Here is a 19,530-nt window from a genome sequence, read left to right as displayed (position 1 = left end):
CTGTTGTTTCCTGACTTTTTAATGATCACCATTCTAACTGGTGTGAGATGGTATCTCACTGTGGTTTTGATTTGCATTTCTCTGATGGCCAGTGATGATGAGCATTTTTACATGTGTTTTTTGGCTGCATAAATGTCTTCTTTTGAGAAGTGTCTGTTCATATGCTTTGCCCACTTGTTGATGGGGTTGTTTGTTTTCTTCTTGTAGATTTGTTTGAGTTCATTGTAGATTCTGGATATTAGCCCTTTGTCAGATGAGTAGATTGCAAACATTTTCTCCCATTCTGTAGGTTGCCTGTTCACTCTGATGGTGGTGTCTTTTGCTGTGCAGAAGCTCTTTAGTTTAATTAGATCCCATTTGTCTATTTTGGCTTTTGTTCCCATTGCTTTTGGTGTTTTGGACATGAAGTCCTTACCCATGCCTATGTCCTGAATGGTATTGCCTAGGTTCTTTTCTAGGGTTTTTATGGTTTTAGGTCTAACATGTAAGTCTTTAATCCATCTTGAATTAATTTTTGTATAAGGTGTAAGGAAGGGATCCAGTTTCAACTTTCTATATATGGCTAGCCAGTTTTCCCAGTACCATTTATTTATTAAATAGGGAATCCTTTCCCCATTGCTTGTTTTTGTCAGGTTTGTCAAAGATCAGATAGACGTAGATATGTGGCATTATTTCTGAGGGCTCTGTTCTGTTCCATTGGTCTATATCTCTGTTTTGGTACCAGTACCATGCTGTTTTGGTTACTGTAGCCTTGTAGTATAGTTTGAAGTCAGGTAGCGTGATGCCTCCAGCTTTGTTCTTTTGGCTTAGGATTGATTTGGCAACGCGGCCTCTTTTTTGGTTCCATATGAACTTTAAAGTAGTCTTTTCCAATTCTGTAAAGAAAGTCATTGGTAGCTTCATGGGGATGGCATTGAATCTATAAATTACCTTGGGCAGTATGGCCATTTTCATGATATTGATTCTTCCTATCCATGAGCATGGAATGTTCTTCCATTTGTTTGTATCCTCTTTTATTTCATTGAGCAGTGGTTTGTAGTTCTCCTTGAAGAGGTCCTTCACGTCCCTTGTAAGTTGGATTCCTAGGTATTTTATTCTCTTTGAAGCAATTGTGAATGGGAGTTCACTCATGATTTGGCTCTCTGTTTGTCTGTGATTGGTGTATAAGAATGCTTGTGATTTTTGCACATTGATTTTGTATCCTGAGACTTTGCTGAAGTTGCTTATCAGCTTAAGGAGATTTTGGGCTGAGACAGTTTGGTTTTCTAGATATACAATCATGTCATCTGGAAACAGGGACAATTTGACTTCCTCTTTTCCTAATTGAATGCCCTTTATTTCCTTCTCCTGCCTGATTGCCCTGGCCAGAACTTCCAACACTATGTTGAATATGAATGGTGAGAGAGGGCATCCCTGTCTTGTACCAGTTTTCAAAGGGAATGCTTCCAGTTTTTGTCCATTCAGTATGATATTGGCTGTGGGTTTGTCATACATAGCTCTTATTATTTTGAGATACATCCCACCACTACCTAATTTATTGAGAGTTTTTAGCATGATGGGTTGTTGAATTTTGTCAAAGGCCTTTTCTGCATCTGTTGAGATAATCATGTGGCTTTTGTCTTTGGTTCTGTTTATATGCTGGATTACATTTATTGATTTGCGTATGTTGAACCAGCCTTGCATCCCAGGGATGAAGCCCACTTGATCATGGTGTATAAGCTTTTTGATGTGTTGCTGGATTCGGTTTGCCAGTATTTTATTGAGTATTTTTGCATCAATGTTCATCAAGGATATTGGTCTAAAATTCTCTTTTTTGGTTGTGTCTCTGCCTGGCTTTGGTATCCGGATGATGCTGGCCTCATAAAATGAGTTAGGGAGGATTCCCTCTTTTTCTATCGATTGGAATAGTTTCAGAAGGAATGGTACCATTTCCTTCTTGTACCTCTGGTAGAATTCGGCTGTGAATCCATCTGGTCCTGGACTTTTTTTGGTTGGTAAGCTATTAATTATTGCCTCAATTTCAGAGCCTGTTATTGGTCTATTCAGAGATTCAGCTTCTTCCTGGTTTAGTCTTGGGAGGGTGTATATGTCAAGGAATTTATCCATTTCTTCTAGATTTTCTAGTTTATTTGTGTAGAGGTGTTTATAGTATTCTTTGATGGTAGTTTGTATTTCTGTGGGATCGGTGGTGATATCCCTTTTTCATTTTTTATTGCGTCTATTTGATTCTTCACTCTTCTTTATTAGTCTTGCTAGCAGTCTATCGATTTTGTTGATCTTTTCAAAAAACCAGATCCTGTATTCATTGATTTCTTGAAGGGTTTTTTGTGTCTCTATTTCCTTCAGTTCTGCTCTGATCTTAGTTATTTCTTGCCTTCTGCTAGCTTTTGAATGTGTTTGCTCTTGCTTCTTTAGTTCTTTTAGTTGTGTTGTTAGGGTGTCAATTTTGGATCTTTCCTGCTTTCTTTTGTGGGCATTTAGTGCTATAAATTTCCCTCTACACAATGCTTTGAATGTGTCCCAGAGGTTCTGCTATGTTGTGTCTTTGTTCTCATTGGTTTCAAAGAACATCTTTGTTTCCGCCTTCATTTCGTTATGTACCCAGTAGTCATTCAGGAGCAGGTTGTTCAGTTTCCATGTAGTTGAGCAGTTTTGAGTGAGTTTCTTAATCCTGAGTTCTAGTTTGATTGCACTGTGGCCTGAGAGACAGTTTGTTATAATTTCTGTTCTTTTACATTTGCTGAGGAGTGCTTTACTTCCAACTATGTGGTCAATTTTGGAATAGGTGTGGTGTGGTGCTGAGAAGAATGTATGTTCTGTTGATTTGGGGTGGAGAGTTCCGTAGATGTCTATTAGGTCTGCTTGGTGCAGAGCTGAGTTCAATTCCTGGATATCCTTGTTAACTTTCTGTCTTGTTGGTCTGTCTAATGTTGACAGTGGGGTGTTAAAGTCTCCCATTATTATTGTGTGGGAGTCTAAGTCTCTTTGTAGGTCTCTAAGGACATGCTTTATGAATCTGGGTGCTCCTGTATTTGGTGCATTTATATTTAGGATAGTTAGCTCTTCTTGTTGAATTGGGCAGGCCTGGTGGTGACGAAATCTCTCAGCATTTGCTTGTCTGTAAAGTATTTTATTTCTCCTTCACTTATGAAGCTTAGTTTGGCTGGATATGAAATTCTGGGTTGAAAATTCTTTTCTTTAAGAATGTTGAATATTGGCCCCCACTCTCTTCTGGCTTGTAGAGTTTCTGCTGAGAGATCTGCTGTTAGTCTGATGGGCTTCCCTTTCTGGGTAACCCGACCTTTCTGTCTGGCTGCCCTTAACATTTTTTCCTTCATTTCAACTTTGGTGAATCTGACAATTATGTGTCTTGGAGTTTCTCTTCTCGAGGAGTATCTTTGTGGCGTTCTCTGTATTTCCTGAATCTGAATGTTGGCCTGCCTTGCTAGATTGGGGAAGTTCTCCTGGATCATATCCTGCAGAGTGTTTTCCAACTTGGTTCCACTCTCCCCCTCACTTTCAGGTACACCAATCAGACATAGATTTGGTCTTTTCACATAGTCCCATATTTCTTGGAGGCTTTGTTCGTTTCTTTTTATTCTTTTTTCTCTAAACTTCTCTTCACACTTCATTTCATTCATTTCATCTTCCATCGCTGATACCCTTTTTCCAGTTGATCGCATCAGTTACTGAGGCTTGTGCATTTGTCACGTAGTTCTTGTACCACAGTTTTTGGCTCCATCAGGTCCTTTAAGGACTTCTCTGCATTGGTTATTCTAGTTGCCCATTCGTCTAGTTTTTTTTCAAAGTTTTTAACTTCTTTCCCCTTGGTTCGCACTTCCTCGTTTAGCTCGGAGTAGTTTGATCTTCTGAAGCCTTCCTCTCTCAACTCGTCAAAGTCATTCTCCATCCATCTTTTTTCCGTTGCTGGTGAGGAGCTGCATTCCTTTGGAGGAAGAGAGGTGCTCTGATTTTTAGAGTTTCGGTTTTTCTGCTCTGTTTTTTCCCCATCTTTGTGGTTTTATCTACCTTTAGTCTTTGATGATGGTGACATACAGATGGGTTTTTGGTGTGGATGTCCTTTCTGTTTGTTAGTTTTCCTTCTAACAGTCAGGACACTCAGCTGCACGTCTGTTGGAGTTTACTGGACGTCCACTCCAGACCCTGTTTGCCTGGGTATCAGCAGCAGTGACTGCAGAACAGCAGATATTGGTGAACCACAAATGCTGCTGCCTGATGATTCCTCTGGAAGTTTTGTCTTAGAGGAGTAGCCGGCCGTGTGTGGTGTCAGTCTGCCCCTACTGGGGGGTGCCTCCCAGTTAGGCTACTCGGGGGTCAGGGACCCACTTGAGGAGGCAGTCTGCCCATTCTCAGATCTCAAGCTGCATGCTGGGAGAACCACTACTCTCTTCAAAGCTATCAGACAGGGACATTTAAGTCTGCAGAGGTTATTGCTGTCTTTTGTTTGTCTGTGCCCTGCCCCCAGAGGTGGAGCCTACAGAGGCAGGCAGGCCTCCTTGAGCTGTGGGGGGCTCCACCCAGTTCGAGCTTCCTGGCTTCTTTGTTTACCTACTCAAGCCTGAGCAATGGCAGGCGACCCTCCCCCAGCCTCACTGCCGCCTTGCAGTTCGTTCCCAGACTGCTGTGCTAGCAATGAGCGAGGCTCCATGGGTGTAGGACCCTCCGAGCCAGGTGCAGAATATAATCTCCTGGTGTGCTGTTTGTTAAGCCCATTGGAAGAGCACAGTATTAGGGTGGGAGTGACCCAATTTTCCAGGTGCCGTCTCTCACCCCTTTCTTTGACTAGGAAAGGGAATTCCCTGACCCCTTGCACTTCCTGGGTGAGGTGATACCTCGCCCTGCTTCGGCTCACACATGATGCACTGCACCCACTGTCCTGCACCCACTGTCCGGCACTCCCCAGTGAGATGAACCCGGTACCTCAGTTGGAAATGCAGAAATCACCTGTCTTCTGCGTCACTCACACTGGGAGCTGTAGACTGGAGCTGTTCCTATTTGGCCATCTTGGCTTCCAATGCAAAGACTTTCAAACAACGTGACTCTATTTTCTCACTCCTACCTTTTGTGCTCTTGTCATTTATTTGAATTCTACATATATTTTAAACCCCGTAAGACGTTATTATTGTTTTATATAATCAATATCATTTATATATATATATATATATATATATATATATATATATTTACACCTTTCGTTTCTTTCATTCTTTTCTGCATTTCTTGCTTCCATCTATGATCATCTTTTTGTCTGAAGAAACTTCTTTGGAACTTTCTTCAGTGTGGGTTGGCTGGTAAAAAGTTCTCTGTCAGTTTTTGGTCAGAATGGGTCTTTATTTTGCCTGGATACAAGTCCTTGGTTGGATTTACATATTGTGAATGTTTTCTCCCAGTGGTTTGTCTTTTCGCTCCTTTAAGGGTGCATTATGGTTAATAGAAGTTCTTACATTTAATTAATTCTTATTTTTCAGTTTTTTATGGTTAGTGCCTTTTGTATTCTGTTTCAGAAATTTTTGCCTATCTTAAGAACATGATTCCATCCTTCTATATTTTCTTTCTACAGATTTTAAATATTTTCTTCTTGAAGTCTGATGGTTGTGTTGTTCACAATTAAGTTTATGATTCATTTTTAATTAATTTTGATGGAGTGATGCAGATAAAAGTTCATTTTTCCATATGGATATTCAATTGCTTTAGCACCAATTGTTGGAAAAAAATAATTTCCTCACTGAATTGCACTGTTGTCTTTGCTGTGAATCTGATGACCATATCACTGTAGCTTTGTTTCTGTACTCTATTTCAGGGGTAGGTTATGATCCACAAACCAAATTTGCAGCCTGTTTTTATATGGCATTGAGCTAAGAATTTTTTTTACACTTTTAAAGAATTGTCACACAAAACAAAAAAAAACAGCAAAAAAAAAATAAGAATATGTATCATGGACCATATGTATCTAAAAACCTAAAATACTTGCTATGTTGCTTTTTACAGAAAAAGTTTGCCAACCCCTGATCTCTTATATTCCATTGACTTATTGGTCTATCTTTGTACCAGTAACATACTATCTTATAGTAAGTTTTAATATTTGTTTGTATAATTCCTCCAACTTTGCTCTCTTTGATTTTTATATAAATTTTAGAATCATCTTGTCAATTTTATCAACAAAAATATCTTCTGAGGTTTTGATAGGGATTCATTGACTCTGCAGATCAATTTGGGGGAGCATACATCTTGGCAATATTGAGTATTCCTGTCCATGAGCATGGTTTATTTATTTATTTACATCTTTTAAATTTTCTCTTGGCAATGTTTTTGTAAAATTTTAGTGTACAGGTCTTGCACATTTTTGTAAAATTTATTCTTTGGTATTTAATGCTATTTTCTATTTCTTCTGGTATGAGTTTTTGTCAATTGTGTTTTTCTAGAAATATGTCCCTTTCGTCTAAGTTGTTTAATTTACTTGAAGTAAGTTATTTGTAATGTTCTTTTATCATCCTTATAATGTCTGTACTGATGTCTCCCTTTTCATACCTGATATTGTTATTTATATTTTATCTATTTTATCACCTTTGTTATAGGTTCATCAAATTTACTAATCCTACCAAAGGATCAAATTTTTGCTTTGTTCAGCCAGTCATAGAATTAAAAAAATTTTTTTGCTTTATTTTCTATGTTGAATTTTTATTTTTATTTTGCTTTTCATTTCACTTATTTCTGGTCTTTTGTTATTATTCCAATACTTTCTCTGGATTCAGTTTTCTTTTTCTTCTTGACTTCTTGAGATTAAAACTTGGTTCATTGATTTTCAACATTTCCTACTTTTTAAAAGTTCATACAAAGCTATAAATTTCCCTTTATGTACTGCTTTAACCCCATATCACAAATTTTGATGAGTCGTATTTTTATTATCATTGAGTTTAAAATATTTTATAAATTTTATGTTATTTCTTGTTTTATTCATAGTTATCTTACAGTGTTTTACTTAATTTCCCAACATATGGTGATTTTCTGGCTCACTCTCTGTTGCTGATTTATTTGTTTTACTATGATCACATAACATACTCTATATTATTTCAATCATTTGAAATTTGTTGAGACTTGCTATATGCCCAGTAAATAATTTAATTTGATTAATGGCCCACTGCATTTGAAACAAATATGTCTTTGTTGTTGTTGGGTAGAGTGTCATATATTTGCGTATTATGTCAAGTTGCTTTATCATGTTTTTAAAATCCTTATAAACTTCCTGATATTTTGTCTGTTTCTTACAGACATGGAGGAAACTGTGACATCTCTATGATTGTTGAGTTTGTTATTTTGATTTTTGTATTTGTTAGTAAGAATGTTTCAAAATAAATGAGGCAATATAAAATCAGGTGCTTACAACGTTAAGATTGTATTCTTATTAGATCAATTCTTTCATCTTTGTGAAATGTCCTTTTTGTCTGAAATAGTGCTTGTTGCCTTAAACATCTGCATTGTCTAAAATTTATACACCTGCACTATCATATTTATTTTGGTTAATGTTTGTGTGGTATGTATTTCCCATTCTTTTCTTTTCAACCTATCTGTATCCTTATATTTACAGTGTCTTTTTTAACATTTTCTGTAGTGCAAGTCTGTTGGTTAATTAATTTTGTCAGTTTTTGCTTCTCTGAAAAGTCTTTATTTCTGTCTTTGAATTATATCTTCACTGTGTATAGAATTCTGGGTTTGTGGTTGTTGTTTTTGTTTTATTACATTTTGTTTTATTGGTTTTTTCCTCAGCACTTTAAAAATGCCGCTCCATTGTTTCTGCTTGCAGTTTTTCACAATAAGTTTGTTGTAATTCCCATTTGTGTTCAACTGTATATAATGTATCTTTTTAAAAAAATCTGGATGGCTTCAAGCTCTTTGATTTTCGTGTGTGTGTGTGTGTGTGTGTGTGTGTTACTTTGGCATTCTCTAGGCTGTGATCTGTAATTAGGTATCTCATTAATTTTGAAAAATATTTATCATCTGTGTCTTCAAATATTGCTTCTAATTCTTTCTCTTCTTCTGGTATTGCATTTACATATGTTATACTGTTCAATTTTGTCACACAGCTCTTGAATATGCTGTTCTAGTTTGTTTTCTATCTCTTTTTCCTTCCAGTTCTTCGGTTTTGTTGACATTTATTGACCTATTTTTACTTCAATAATTGTTTCGTGGGTTGTTGAGTTAACTGATGAACTCATAGATGACATACAATTTATCTTTTTTATTCTTGTGTCACTTGTGCTTTTGATGTCACATCTAGGAAGGCTTTGTCTAGCCCAAGGCCACATTTACTTCCATATTTTCTTCTAAGAATTTGATAGTTGTAGCTGTTACATATATGTCTATGATCTAGTTTGAATGAATTTTTGTGTATGGTGTGAAGAAGAGGTCTAACCTCTTTTTTACTTTTTGCATGTAAACACCCAGTTGTCCTGGCACCATTTGTTGAAAATATGATTCTTTTCCCATTAAGTCATCTTGACACCCTTGTTGAAAATCAATTGACCATAAACGTGAGAGTTTATTTCTGAACTCTCCATTCTGTTCCATTGACCCATGGAACAGAATTTCTATAAATTCTTACAGCTAATTCTACATTAGACTTTGGTTTTTCAGATGTGGTCATCTCATTAGATTATGGTGATATGTTTGGTTACAAGTTTTATCTTCTCCTTGGCAACATTTTTTGATTACTGCCCTTCTTTTGTTTGTTTTTGTTGTTCCTTTCTCTTTTTTTGAAACAGGGTCTCACTCTGTTGCCCAGGGTGGAGTAAGTGCTGCGATCATGGCTCACTGCAGCCTCAACCTCCTGGGCTCAAGCAATCCTCCCACCTCAGCCTCCCAAGTAGTGGGACTACAGGCATGCACCATCATGCCAGGCTAACTTTTATATTTTTTGTAGAGACAGGGTCTTGCTTTGTTGCCCAGGCTGGTCTTGAACTCCCAAGCTCAAGCAATCCTCCAACCTCAGCTTCCCAAAGTGCTGGGATTACCAGTATGAGCCACTGCACCTGGCCTTGTTGTTCCTTTCTTCCTTTTATCTTGTAGTATCTCGATCCTTTTTGCTTACTATTTATCATTGAGGTGAGTTTGTTCTAAATAAACTTTTCACAGAAAGTTTATGTGGATATATTAATATCAATGAGGCATTAGGAGTGAGTTTTAGATTAGCAGGAATTCTCTTATGAAAGGTATTGATTGTATGTGTGAGTTTTCAGCCTTTACTTCTCTCTAGCCCATCAAGATCAAAGCTGCAGAGTTGTTTACATTTCAGAATTTCTTTCCTCCCCTCCCCACCTTACAAAACAGACTTACACTGCAAAAATGACTTGTCAATGTGATTATTTGTTCTGGTCCCATCTTTCCTACCTTTTGAGACTTGTGTTGAAAGGAGTCCAGTAGAACCACCGATGCTAGCTTGTATACCCTGATCCCATTGTTATAATGAATGACTGACTGTTTTTCATATCAAAGTGTAATACTTGCACCTTGTTAGAAGAAAGAAACAAGGCCAAGCACAGTGGTTCATGCCTGTAATCCCAGCACTTTGGGAGGCTGAAGTAGGAGGAATAATTAGACTTTGATATAAAAAATGGGGAAGATATGGAGGTATAAGATATGAGGAAGTATGTCTTCTTGGACTTTTCTGAAATCTGCCAGCCATGAGCATCCACTCTTTGTATCTTTTGATACCTGTCTTATATTAACTATACTTCTATTTTGTGGTTTCATGGCTTCAGATATCTTCCAGATTAATTGTACTCTGTCTTTAATTATTTGCAGCAATTTCTGAAAGGAGCAAGAAGAAAAGCCAGACCTTTCTTCACCACCTTAAAAACTGGTCATCTTTTGAAACCCCATGAAAGGCACAGTGGGTGACCATCTACATCAGGAGTGGGCAAACTATGGCCCTTGGGTAGTCTGGTCTCCTGTCTGTTTTTGTAAGGCTTTATTGGAACCCATACACACACAAACTGATCATCTCTTGTTATGTGTTGTTTTCTTATAATTATTCTTTTCTATTTCATCCAGCTGAATTACCATTTCACCTTGTGTATGCCCTTTCCAGTCTTAAATTATAGAAGCTATGTCTTTGTGGTTTTAAATTATGGAAGCTGTGTCTTCTTGTGTTTTAGTATGGCAAGATATTTGTTCTTACTTTTCCTCTAGAATCTGCAGTGGATTACTTTCAGAAGTAGGTATTGCCTCTAAGTTTCCTGACTTCTGTTTCCTTCTCCCTGTTCTGTAGTATATTTATAGATTGCATGTTTTCTCATCCTTAAACAAGGTACAAATATGTTCTGATCAAGGTTTGCTAGCCAAGAGGATAAGTGGCTTGCTCTTAGCCTAACTCTCTGTCTACTTAATGGATGTTGAATTCCCTTCTCAACTCAACAGCTAGTAACTAGTTCCAAGATCAGATAATAGCTTACAGCATTAATTAGTTCAGTGAAAGTCCTGGTTTGATCACAGAGGCAGGAGACTGATCTATATATTTGTAGTGCTGACTAGACCCCAACTTGGCTAGGTAGCTTATACCTGTGTCAGAAGTTGGAGAAGGAGATTGACAGCTGAGGTGTCTCCAAGGGAATTACAATTATTTTCATTTTCTTCGTGTCTGTAATTATGTCTCTTTTCTTACTTCAAATTTTGTATATGTGAAATTTATTAATTTTTATTTGGTTGTTTATTTTATTGACTTTTTCATCAAACAACCAACTCTGTGCTCTTGGATTGAAATTTATGAATTAATTATAGTTTTAAATTTACCATTAGTCACACATACAATACAAAAATATATTTTCATTACAAAATTTTAACCCAAGCCATTAAAACTAAACTCCAGCTTGATCACCATTCCTAATACCAGGCCCCTCTCAGAGGGGAGGGTAAATAAAAGTCCATTTTGGTAACTAGTTTGACGAGAATCTCTAATTGTTTCCCTGTTTTTCTTATAATGTCTTCCTTTGAATTATCCTCTTTTTTTTCAAGAGTTCCATCATATAATGACCTCCTAGAGGCATGCATCCCCCTGCTCCAGTCTGAGCTAGTTCTCTCTAGGCCTGAGGCTCAGTTATCAACTTGGGACTTTTATTTACCCTCCCTCAGGATAGGTACCTGGTTCTTGGATACCAGGTCTTACTCTTGTTTGAAATACTCCTTTATTTTGGTGGCAAACATTCCATAATCACTTCCTGATAATGGTGACATTTGAGGTAGATTTTCTGAGTCTTTATATGTTAGAATATATTTTTATTCTCCTTTGCCACTTGATTGATAATTTGGCTGCACATAGAATGTAAGCATTCACAGGGCTTTTGGGAGTAGCTTCCCTTGAGGAGAAGGTGGATGCAGTTAAGATCTTCCCTGCAAAGACTGTGTGAAATGACAAGGCTATTGAGGTACCCAACGGGTAGCTTGTAAAGGTGTATCTTGTCTCTTATGTTTATGCATCTACTTTACCACCATGTAATTAGCCTATTATAACTTATTGCATTCCTTCACTCAGCGAATCTTGTTCATGGTAGAAATTAATATTGCTAGTACCATGGTAGAATTTTATATTAGCTGGATCCTAGACCTAAATGCTCCTTCCTTGTGCTTACATATTCTGCAAGTGGGTGACAGTGGATGCTAGGTATTGTGCTATGTGATTTCAATGTATTATATTGATGGGGTAGATACTATTAGCCTCATTTGCAAATTAGAAACCTATTGTTCAGAAAGCTTAAGTGACTTTCTCAAAGTCACACAGCTGGTAAGTTGCTGAACTGGGATTTGAATCCAGGCAATCTGATGGATTTAAGAGGAACCTGTGCCACTATGTGATATAGCAATAACATCTAGCCAATATAAATACTGTCCTGAATTAAATGACTGTCATATTCAGAGAGTTCTGTGTCACTATTAAGACCCTCCACTATTGTGTATATTAATTACATTTCCCTATTTTAATCCCAATATCTATTCATTTTTATCACAGTCCTTTCTTATGGTCACAAACAGGCATAGCACAACAGCAGCAATGCAAAAACCACTTTTACATGACATATTCCAGGGATTTAACCCAATGACCTGTGATATAATGATACTGACTAGTATTTTTTCATTTATCTGGCAATGGGAGAGAACCTCTAACAGAATGTTTTAGAATCTGTGTTATGAGTAACCGGAGTCTTATTCTTCATCTCCAGGCCTATGGATTCTGGGGTGCCACAACTCAGACTTTCGGAACAGAGGCATGACCGCCTTACTGAAGGTTTCTAGTTGTGACAAGAACACTGGTGATTATTACGAGGACAGTTATGAAGATATTTCAACATACTTGCTGAGTAAAAACAATGCCATTGAACCAAGAAGCTTCTCCCAGAATTCAAGACACCCTAGCACTAGGCAAAAGCAATTTAATGCCACCACAATTCCAGAAAATGACATAGAGAAGACTGACCCTTGGTTTGCACACAGAACACCTATGCCTAAAGTACAAAATGTCTCCTCTAGTGATTTGTTGATGCTCTTGCGACAGAGTCCTACTCCATATGGGCTATCCTTATCTGATCTCCAAGAAGCCAAATATGAGACTTTTTCTGATGATCCATCACCTGGAGCAATAGACAGTAATAACAGCCTGTCTGAAATGACACACTTCAGGCCACAGCACCATCACAGTGGGGACATGATATTTACCCCTGAGCCAGGCCTCCAATTAAGATTAAATGAGAAACTGGGGACAACTGCAGCAACAGAGTTGAAGAAACTTGATTTCAAAGTTTCTAGTACATCAAATAATCTGATTTCAACAATTCCATCAGACAATTTGGCAGCAGGTACTGATAATACAAATTCCTTAGGACCCCCAAATATGCCAGTTCATTATGATAGTCAATTAGATACCACTCTATTTGGCAAAAAGTCATCTCCCCTTATTGAGTCTGGTGGACCTCTGAGCTTGAGTGAAGAAAATAATGATTCAAAGTTGTTAGAATCAGGTTTAATGAATAGCCAAGAAAGTTCATGGGGAAAAAATGTATCGTCAACAGAGAGTGGTAGGTTATTTAAAGAGAAAAGAGCTCATGGACCTGCTTTGTTGACTAAAGATAATGTCTTATTCAAAGTTAGCATCTCTTTGTTAAAGACAAACAAAACTTCCAATAATTCAGCAACTAATAGAAAGACTCACATTGATGGCCCATCATTATTAATTGAGAATAGTCCATCGGTCTGGCAAAATGTATTAGAAAGTGATACTGAGTTTCAAAAAGTGACACCTTTGATTCATGACAGAATGCTTATGGACAAAAATGCTACAGCTTTGAGGCTAAATCATATGTCAAATAAAACTACTTCATCAAAAAACATGGAAATGGTCCAACAGAAAAAAGAGGGCCCCATTCCACCAGATGCAGAAAATCCAGATATGTCATTCTTTAAGATGCTATTCTTGCCAGAATCAGCAAATTGGATACAAAGGACTCATGGAAAGAACTCCCTGAACTCTGGGCAAGGCTCCAGTCCAAAGCAATTAGTATCCTTAGGACCAGAAAAATCTGTGGAAGGTCAGAATTTCTTGTCTGAGAAAAACAAAGTGGTAGTAGGAAAGGGTGAATTTACACAGGACGTAAGACTCAAAGAGATGGTTTTCCCAAGCGGCAGAAACCTATTTCTTACTAACTTGGATAATTTACATGAAAATAATACACACAATCAAGAAAAAAAAATTCAGGAAGGAATAGAAAGGAAGGAAACATTAATCCGAGAGAATGTAGTTTTGCCTCTGATACATACAGTGACTGGCACTAAGAATTTCATGAAGAACCTTTTCTTACCGAGCACTAGGCAAAATGTAGAAGGTTCATATGAGGGGGCATATGCTCCAGTACTTCAAGATTTTAGATCATTAAATGATTCAACAAATAGAACAAAGAAACACACGGCTCATTTCTCAAAAAAAGGGGAGGAAGAAAACTTGGAAGGCTTGGGAAATCAAACCAAGCAAATTGTAGAGAAATATCCACACACCACAAGGATATCTCCTAATCCAAGCCAGCAGAATTTTGTCACGCAACGTGGTAAAAGAGCTTTGAAACAACTCAGACTCCCACTAGAAGAAACAGAACTTGAAAAAAGGATAATTGTGGATGACACCTCAACCCAGTGGTCCAAAAACATGAAACACTTGACCCCGAGCACCTTCACACAGATCGACTACAATGAGAAGGAGAAAGGGGCCATTACTCAGTCTCCCTTATCAGATTGCCTTACGAGGAGTCATAGCATCACTCAAGCAAATAGATCTCCATTACCCACTGCAAAGGTATCATCATTTCCATCTATTAGACCTATAGATCTGACCAGGGTCCTATTCCAAGACAACTCTTCTCATCTTCTAGCACCATCTTATAGAAAGAAAGATTCTGGGGTCCAAGAAAGCAGTCATTTCTTACAAGGAGCCAAAAAAAATAAGCTTTCTTTAGCCATTCTAACCTTGGAGGTGACTGGTGATCAAAGAGAGGTTGGGTCCCTGGGGACAAGTGCCACAAATTATTCAGTCACATACAAGAAAGTTGAGAACACTGTTCTCTTGAAACCAGCCTTGCCCAAAACATCTGGCAAAGTTGAATTGCTTCCAAAAGTTCACATTTATCAGAAGGACCTTTTCCCTACAGAAACCAGCAATGAGTCTCCTGGCCATCTGGATCTCGTGGAAGGGAACCTTCTTCAGGAAACAGAGGGAGCGATTAAGTGGAATGAAGCAAACAGACCTGGAAAAATTCCCTTTCTGAGAGTAGCAACAGAAAGCTCTGCAAAGACTCCCTCCAAGCTACTGGGTCCTCTTGCTTGGGATAACCACTATGGTACTCAGATACCAAAAGAAGAGTGGAAATCCCAAGAGAAGTCACCAGAAAAAACAGCTTTTAAGAAAAAGGATACCATTTTGTCCCTGAACGCTTGTGAAAGCAATCATGCAATAGCAGCAATAAATGAGGGACAAAATAAGCCCGAAATAGAAGTCACCTGGGCAAAGCAAGGTGGGACTGAAAGGCTGTGCTCTCAAAACCCACCAGTCTTGAAACGCCGTCAAAGGGAAATAACTCTTACTACTCTTCAGTCAGATCAAGAGAAAATTGACTATGATGATACCATCTCAGTTGAAATGAAGAAGGAAGATTTTGACATTTATGACGAGGATGAAAATCAGAGCCCCCGCAGCTTTCAAAAGAAAACACGACACTATTTTATTGCTGCAGTGGAGAGGCTCTGGGATTATGGGACGAGTAGCTCCCCACATGTTCTAAGAAACAGGTACGAATTCATTGGTTATTCCTTTGCTCTGCTCTTGTGACATTTGACTTTACCAGATGATGACACCAACAATGAGAGTTAGAGGATGAAAAATCAAGGTGTCTTGAAACTCTTATTACTCTGGTGAGATAGAGAGAAGAGAGGTTTACAAGAGGGTAGAGGAACCAGGGTCAAGAAGGAGCAATGGGGAGCAGGAAGAAAGTCAACCTCACCTATCAACCTTATGAGCTGCAGGGGAAATCTTAGTCTCATCAGAGAACTTTAAGCAAGGCAGAAGGAAGAAGAGAGTTCGTGTTAAAGAGGTTAAGAACTTGGGGAGGATTGGTTTTCATGATACTGGGGATCCAGAGGGCAAAGTAGGATGATTTTACTTTTAGGTGAGTAGAGGGAGGTTGAGCAGTCAAGTAGCACAGAGAAATGTGGAATATAAACATAAGGAGAGTCAGTCAGTCACAAATATTTATGGAACACCTACTACATGCCAGACACTTTTGTACACATTGGAGTGCAGCACTGCAGGAGCTTATATTCTATTGGGAAGAGCAAGAGACAAGTTAGTACAAAACTAAATAAGGCAATCTCAGTTGTGTTATTCAGAAGATAGAATAATATGGTAGAGAGAATAATATGATAGAGTAATATGGTAGAGTGTTACATTAGCTTTGGTGGTCATAGAAAAAAATCATCTTTGAGGAGTTGAGACCTAAATGATGATAACAGGCCAGCTGATGGAGCTCTGAGAGAAGACGTTTCCAGACAGAAGGAAGAGAAAATGCAAAGGCCCTGAGAATGGAAAAAGTTTACCATGTTTGAGGAACAAGAAGGGACGAGCATGACTTGTCACTTTCCTGCCTTGCTTTCTAGCTCAAGTAAGCCGTTATTGCTGCATAGCAACCACAGACTATTTCCCTAGTCCACTGCCTGTCTCATTCTCCTGGACCTCTATCTTAGATTTTCTGTGTTTTCCTTAAATCTCGAGCACCTTTTTTCCATTCTCCAATGCCCATTTTCACTCTTAGCTGATGCTGTGCAATGAACCTCCACAGACTCCCAATATCACATTTACTGGCATTTGTACCCATAGACTCTGCCTGCACACTTATTACAATAAATAGAATGTCTGTGCTCCTAAGGCCAACCTCTCCAGTTTTGTGCTTGATTCCCATCTCTTCTCCCTTCATAAAAAATGTTGCTCCAGCAATTTCTCCTTTTCTCCCTGACATCATCAATTTATCTATCCACTAGATTAATCTCATCAACATCAATCATGTTATTATTTCCTCCCCTATCTTTACAGAAACCATCTTAAAATAATTGTCCCTGCTTGCAGCCTTTGCATCTTTTCCTGCCATTCTCTCCTCTTTAACCCACTCCAAAGAAGCTTTTATCTCTATTATTTTATAAGAACTACATTTTCAAGGTCATTATTGATCTTTACATTACTGATTCCTAGTCCTCATCTTATTTGAACTCTCAGTATTTGAGAGGTGATTACTCCATCCTTGATACAGGTTCTCACTTGGTTTCTCTAACATCACTTTTCTTCACTTTTCTACTAAACTTACTGCCAATCTTTGTCAACTTTGCGAGTCCTTCTTCATCCCCCTAATCTTTAAAGCTTAGAGTGCTCCAGGGATTAGTTCTCCAACTTCCCCTTTATTCTATTTATACTCACTCTGTGACGACATTGTTTAGCCTCATGATCTTAAGTACTATCTATCTGCAGGTAATTCCAGTTGAATATCTGGAGATATTCTCAGATCTCTCTCCTGAAGTCAAAATTTACATATCAACTCCCTACCTTAACATGCACACAATTAGACTCTTAATTCCTGTCCCTTCCCAAAACCTGCTGATTGCTCAGCCTTCTCCATGGCAATCAAAAACCATTCCTGGCCGGGCATGGTGGCTCACTCCTATAATCCCAGCACTTGGGGAAGCTGAGACAGGTGGATTGGTTGAGCCCAGGAGTTCAAGATCAGCCTGGGCAACATGGCAAAACCTCATCTCTATTAAAAATACAAAAATTAGCCAGGCGTGGTGGTGCATACCTGCAGTCCCAGCTACTCAGGAGGCTGAGGCATGAGAATCGCTTGAACTGGGGAGACAGAGGTTGCAGTGAGCTGAGATGGCCTCACTGCACTCCAGCCTGGGCAACAGAGTCAGACTTGATCTCAAAAGAATAAATAAGTAAAACCATTCCCTATTTCAGTGATTCAGTCCACAGACCTTGAAGTTTTCTAACTCTTTTTTTCTTACATTAACGTCTAATCTGTAAAGGATCCTGTATTAGTCCCTTTTCACACTGCTAATAAAGACATACCTGAGACTGGGCAATTTACAAAAGAAAGAAGTTTAATGGACTCACAGTTCCACATGGCTGGGGAGGCCTCACAATCGTGGCAGAAGGCAGGGAGGAGCAAGTTATGTCTTACATGGATGGCACAGGCAAAGAGAGCTTGTGCAGGGAAACTCCTCTTTTTAAAATCATCAGATCTTGTGGGACTTATTCACTATCATGAGAACAGAAAGGGAAGGACCTACTGCCATGATTCAATTACCTCCTATCAGATCCCTCCCACAGAACATGGGAATTCAAGATGAGATTTGGGTAGGGACACAGCCAAACCGTATCATTCTACCCCGTCCCCTCCCAAATCTCATGTCCTCATAGTTCAAAACCAATCATGCCTTCCCAACAGTCCCCCAAAGTCATAACTCATTTCAGCATTAACTCAGAAGTCCACAGTCCAATGTATCATCTAAGACAAGGCAAGTCCCTTCCACCTATGAGCATGTAAAGTCAAAAGCAAGTTAGTTACTTCCTAGATGCAATGGGGTATAGGCACTGGGTAAATACAGCCATTCCAAATGGGAGAAATTGGCCAAAACAAAGGGCCTACAGGCCCCATGCAAGTCTGAAATTCTACAGGGCAGTCAAATCTTAAATCTCTAAAAGTGATCTCCTTGTGTCTGCCTTCATGGGCTGGCATTTTCTGTAGCTTTTCCAGATGCTGGTGCAAGTTTTTGGTGGATCTACTATTCCAGGGTCTGGAGGACAGTGGCCCTCTTCTCACAGCTCCACTAGGTGGTACCCCAGTAGGGACTCTGTGTGGGTGCTCTGAGCCCATGTTTCCCTTCTGCACTGCCCTAGCAGAGGTTCTCCATGAGGGCCCACCCCCGCAGCAAACTTCTGCCTGGGCATCCAGGCATTTCCATTAATTTCTAAACAGCAAAGCATTCAAGAGGCGACTTGGGTGCTATTAAGGGCATTCAGTTTCATAAGGGAAGCAGAGCATAAAAGTTTGGAAAATTTGCAGCCTGACCATGTTATAGAAAAGCAAATCCCATTTTCTGAGGAGAAATTCAAGCCGGCTGCGGAAATTTGCATAAGTAATGAGAAGCCGAATGTTAATCCCCAAGACAATGGGGAAAATGTCTCCAGGGCATGTCAGAGGTCTTCACAGCAGCCCCTCCCATCACTGGCCCAGAGGCCTAAGAGGAAAAAGTTGTTTCATGGGCCAAGCCCAGGATCCCCATGCTGTGTGCAGCCTAGGGACTTGGTGCCTTGTGCCCCAGCCACTACAGCCATGGCTGGAAGGGGTCAATGTAGAGCTCAGGCTGTGGCTTCATAGAGTGCAAGTCCCAAGCCTTGGCAGCTTCCACATGATGTTGAGCCTGCGAGTGCACAGAAGCCAAGAACTGGGGTTTGGGAACTTCCACCTAGATTTCAGAAGATGTATGAAAACACCTGGATGCCTAGGCAGAAGTTTGCTGCGGGGGCGGGCCCTCATGGAGAACCTCTGCTAGGGCAGTGCAGAAGGGAAATGTGGGCTCAGAGCCCCCACACAGAGTCCCTACTGGGGCACCACCTAGTGGAGCTGTGAGAAGAGGGCCGCCGTCCTCCAGACCCCGGAATGGTAGATACCCTAAATCATCTCTTTCAAATTCGAAGTTCCACAAATTTTTAGGACAGGGGCAAAATGCCACCAGTATCTTTGCTAAAACATAATAAGAGTTACCTTTGCTCCGGTTCCCAACAAGTTCCTCATCTCTATCTGAGACCACCTCAGCCTGGATTTCATTGTCCATATCATTATCAGCATTTTGGTCAAAGCCATTCAACAAGTCTCTAGGGAGTTCCAAACTTTCCACATTTTCCTGTCATCTTCTGAGCCCTCCAAACTGTTC

General features: G+C 39.2%; 1 protein-coding gene across 2 annotated transcripts in view; it reads left to right on the top strand.

Moving 5' to 3' along the window:
- Positions 1–19,530, top strand: part of F8 (coagulation factor VIII) — a 218,037-nt gene that overhangs the window by 107,831 nt on the left and 90,676 nt on the right. For both annotated transcript variants that reach the window (XM_063634645.1, XM_055269168.2), the window contains one exon: positions 12,231–15,339. In XM_063634645.1, coding sequence (XP_063490715.1) covers positions 12,231–15,339 — 3,109 coding nt within the window. The remainder of the gene's footprint in view (positions 1–12,230; positions 15,340–19,530) is intronic.

This window comes from Symphalangus syndactylus, chromosome X, assembly GCF_028878055.3.
Source record: "Symphalangus syndactylus isolate Jambi chromosome X, NHGRI_mSymSyn1-v2.1_pri, whole genome shotgun sequence".
NCBI classification, from domain to species: Eukaryota; Metazoa; Chordata; class Mammalia; order Primates; family Hylobatidae; genus Symphalangus; species Symphalangus syndactylus.
The sequence above is the reverse complement of the archived record's forward strand: the minus strand, read 5'-3'. Positions and strand labels throughout refer to the sequence as shown.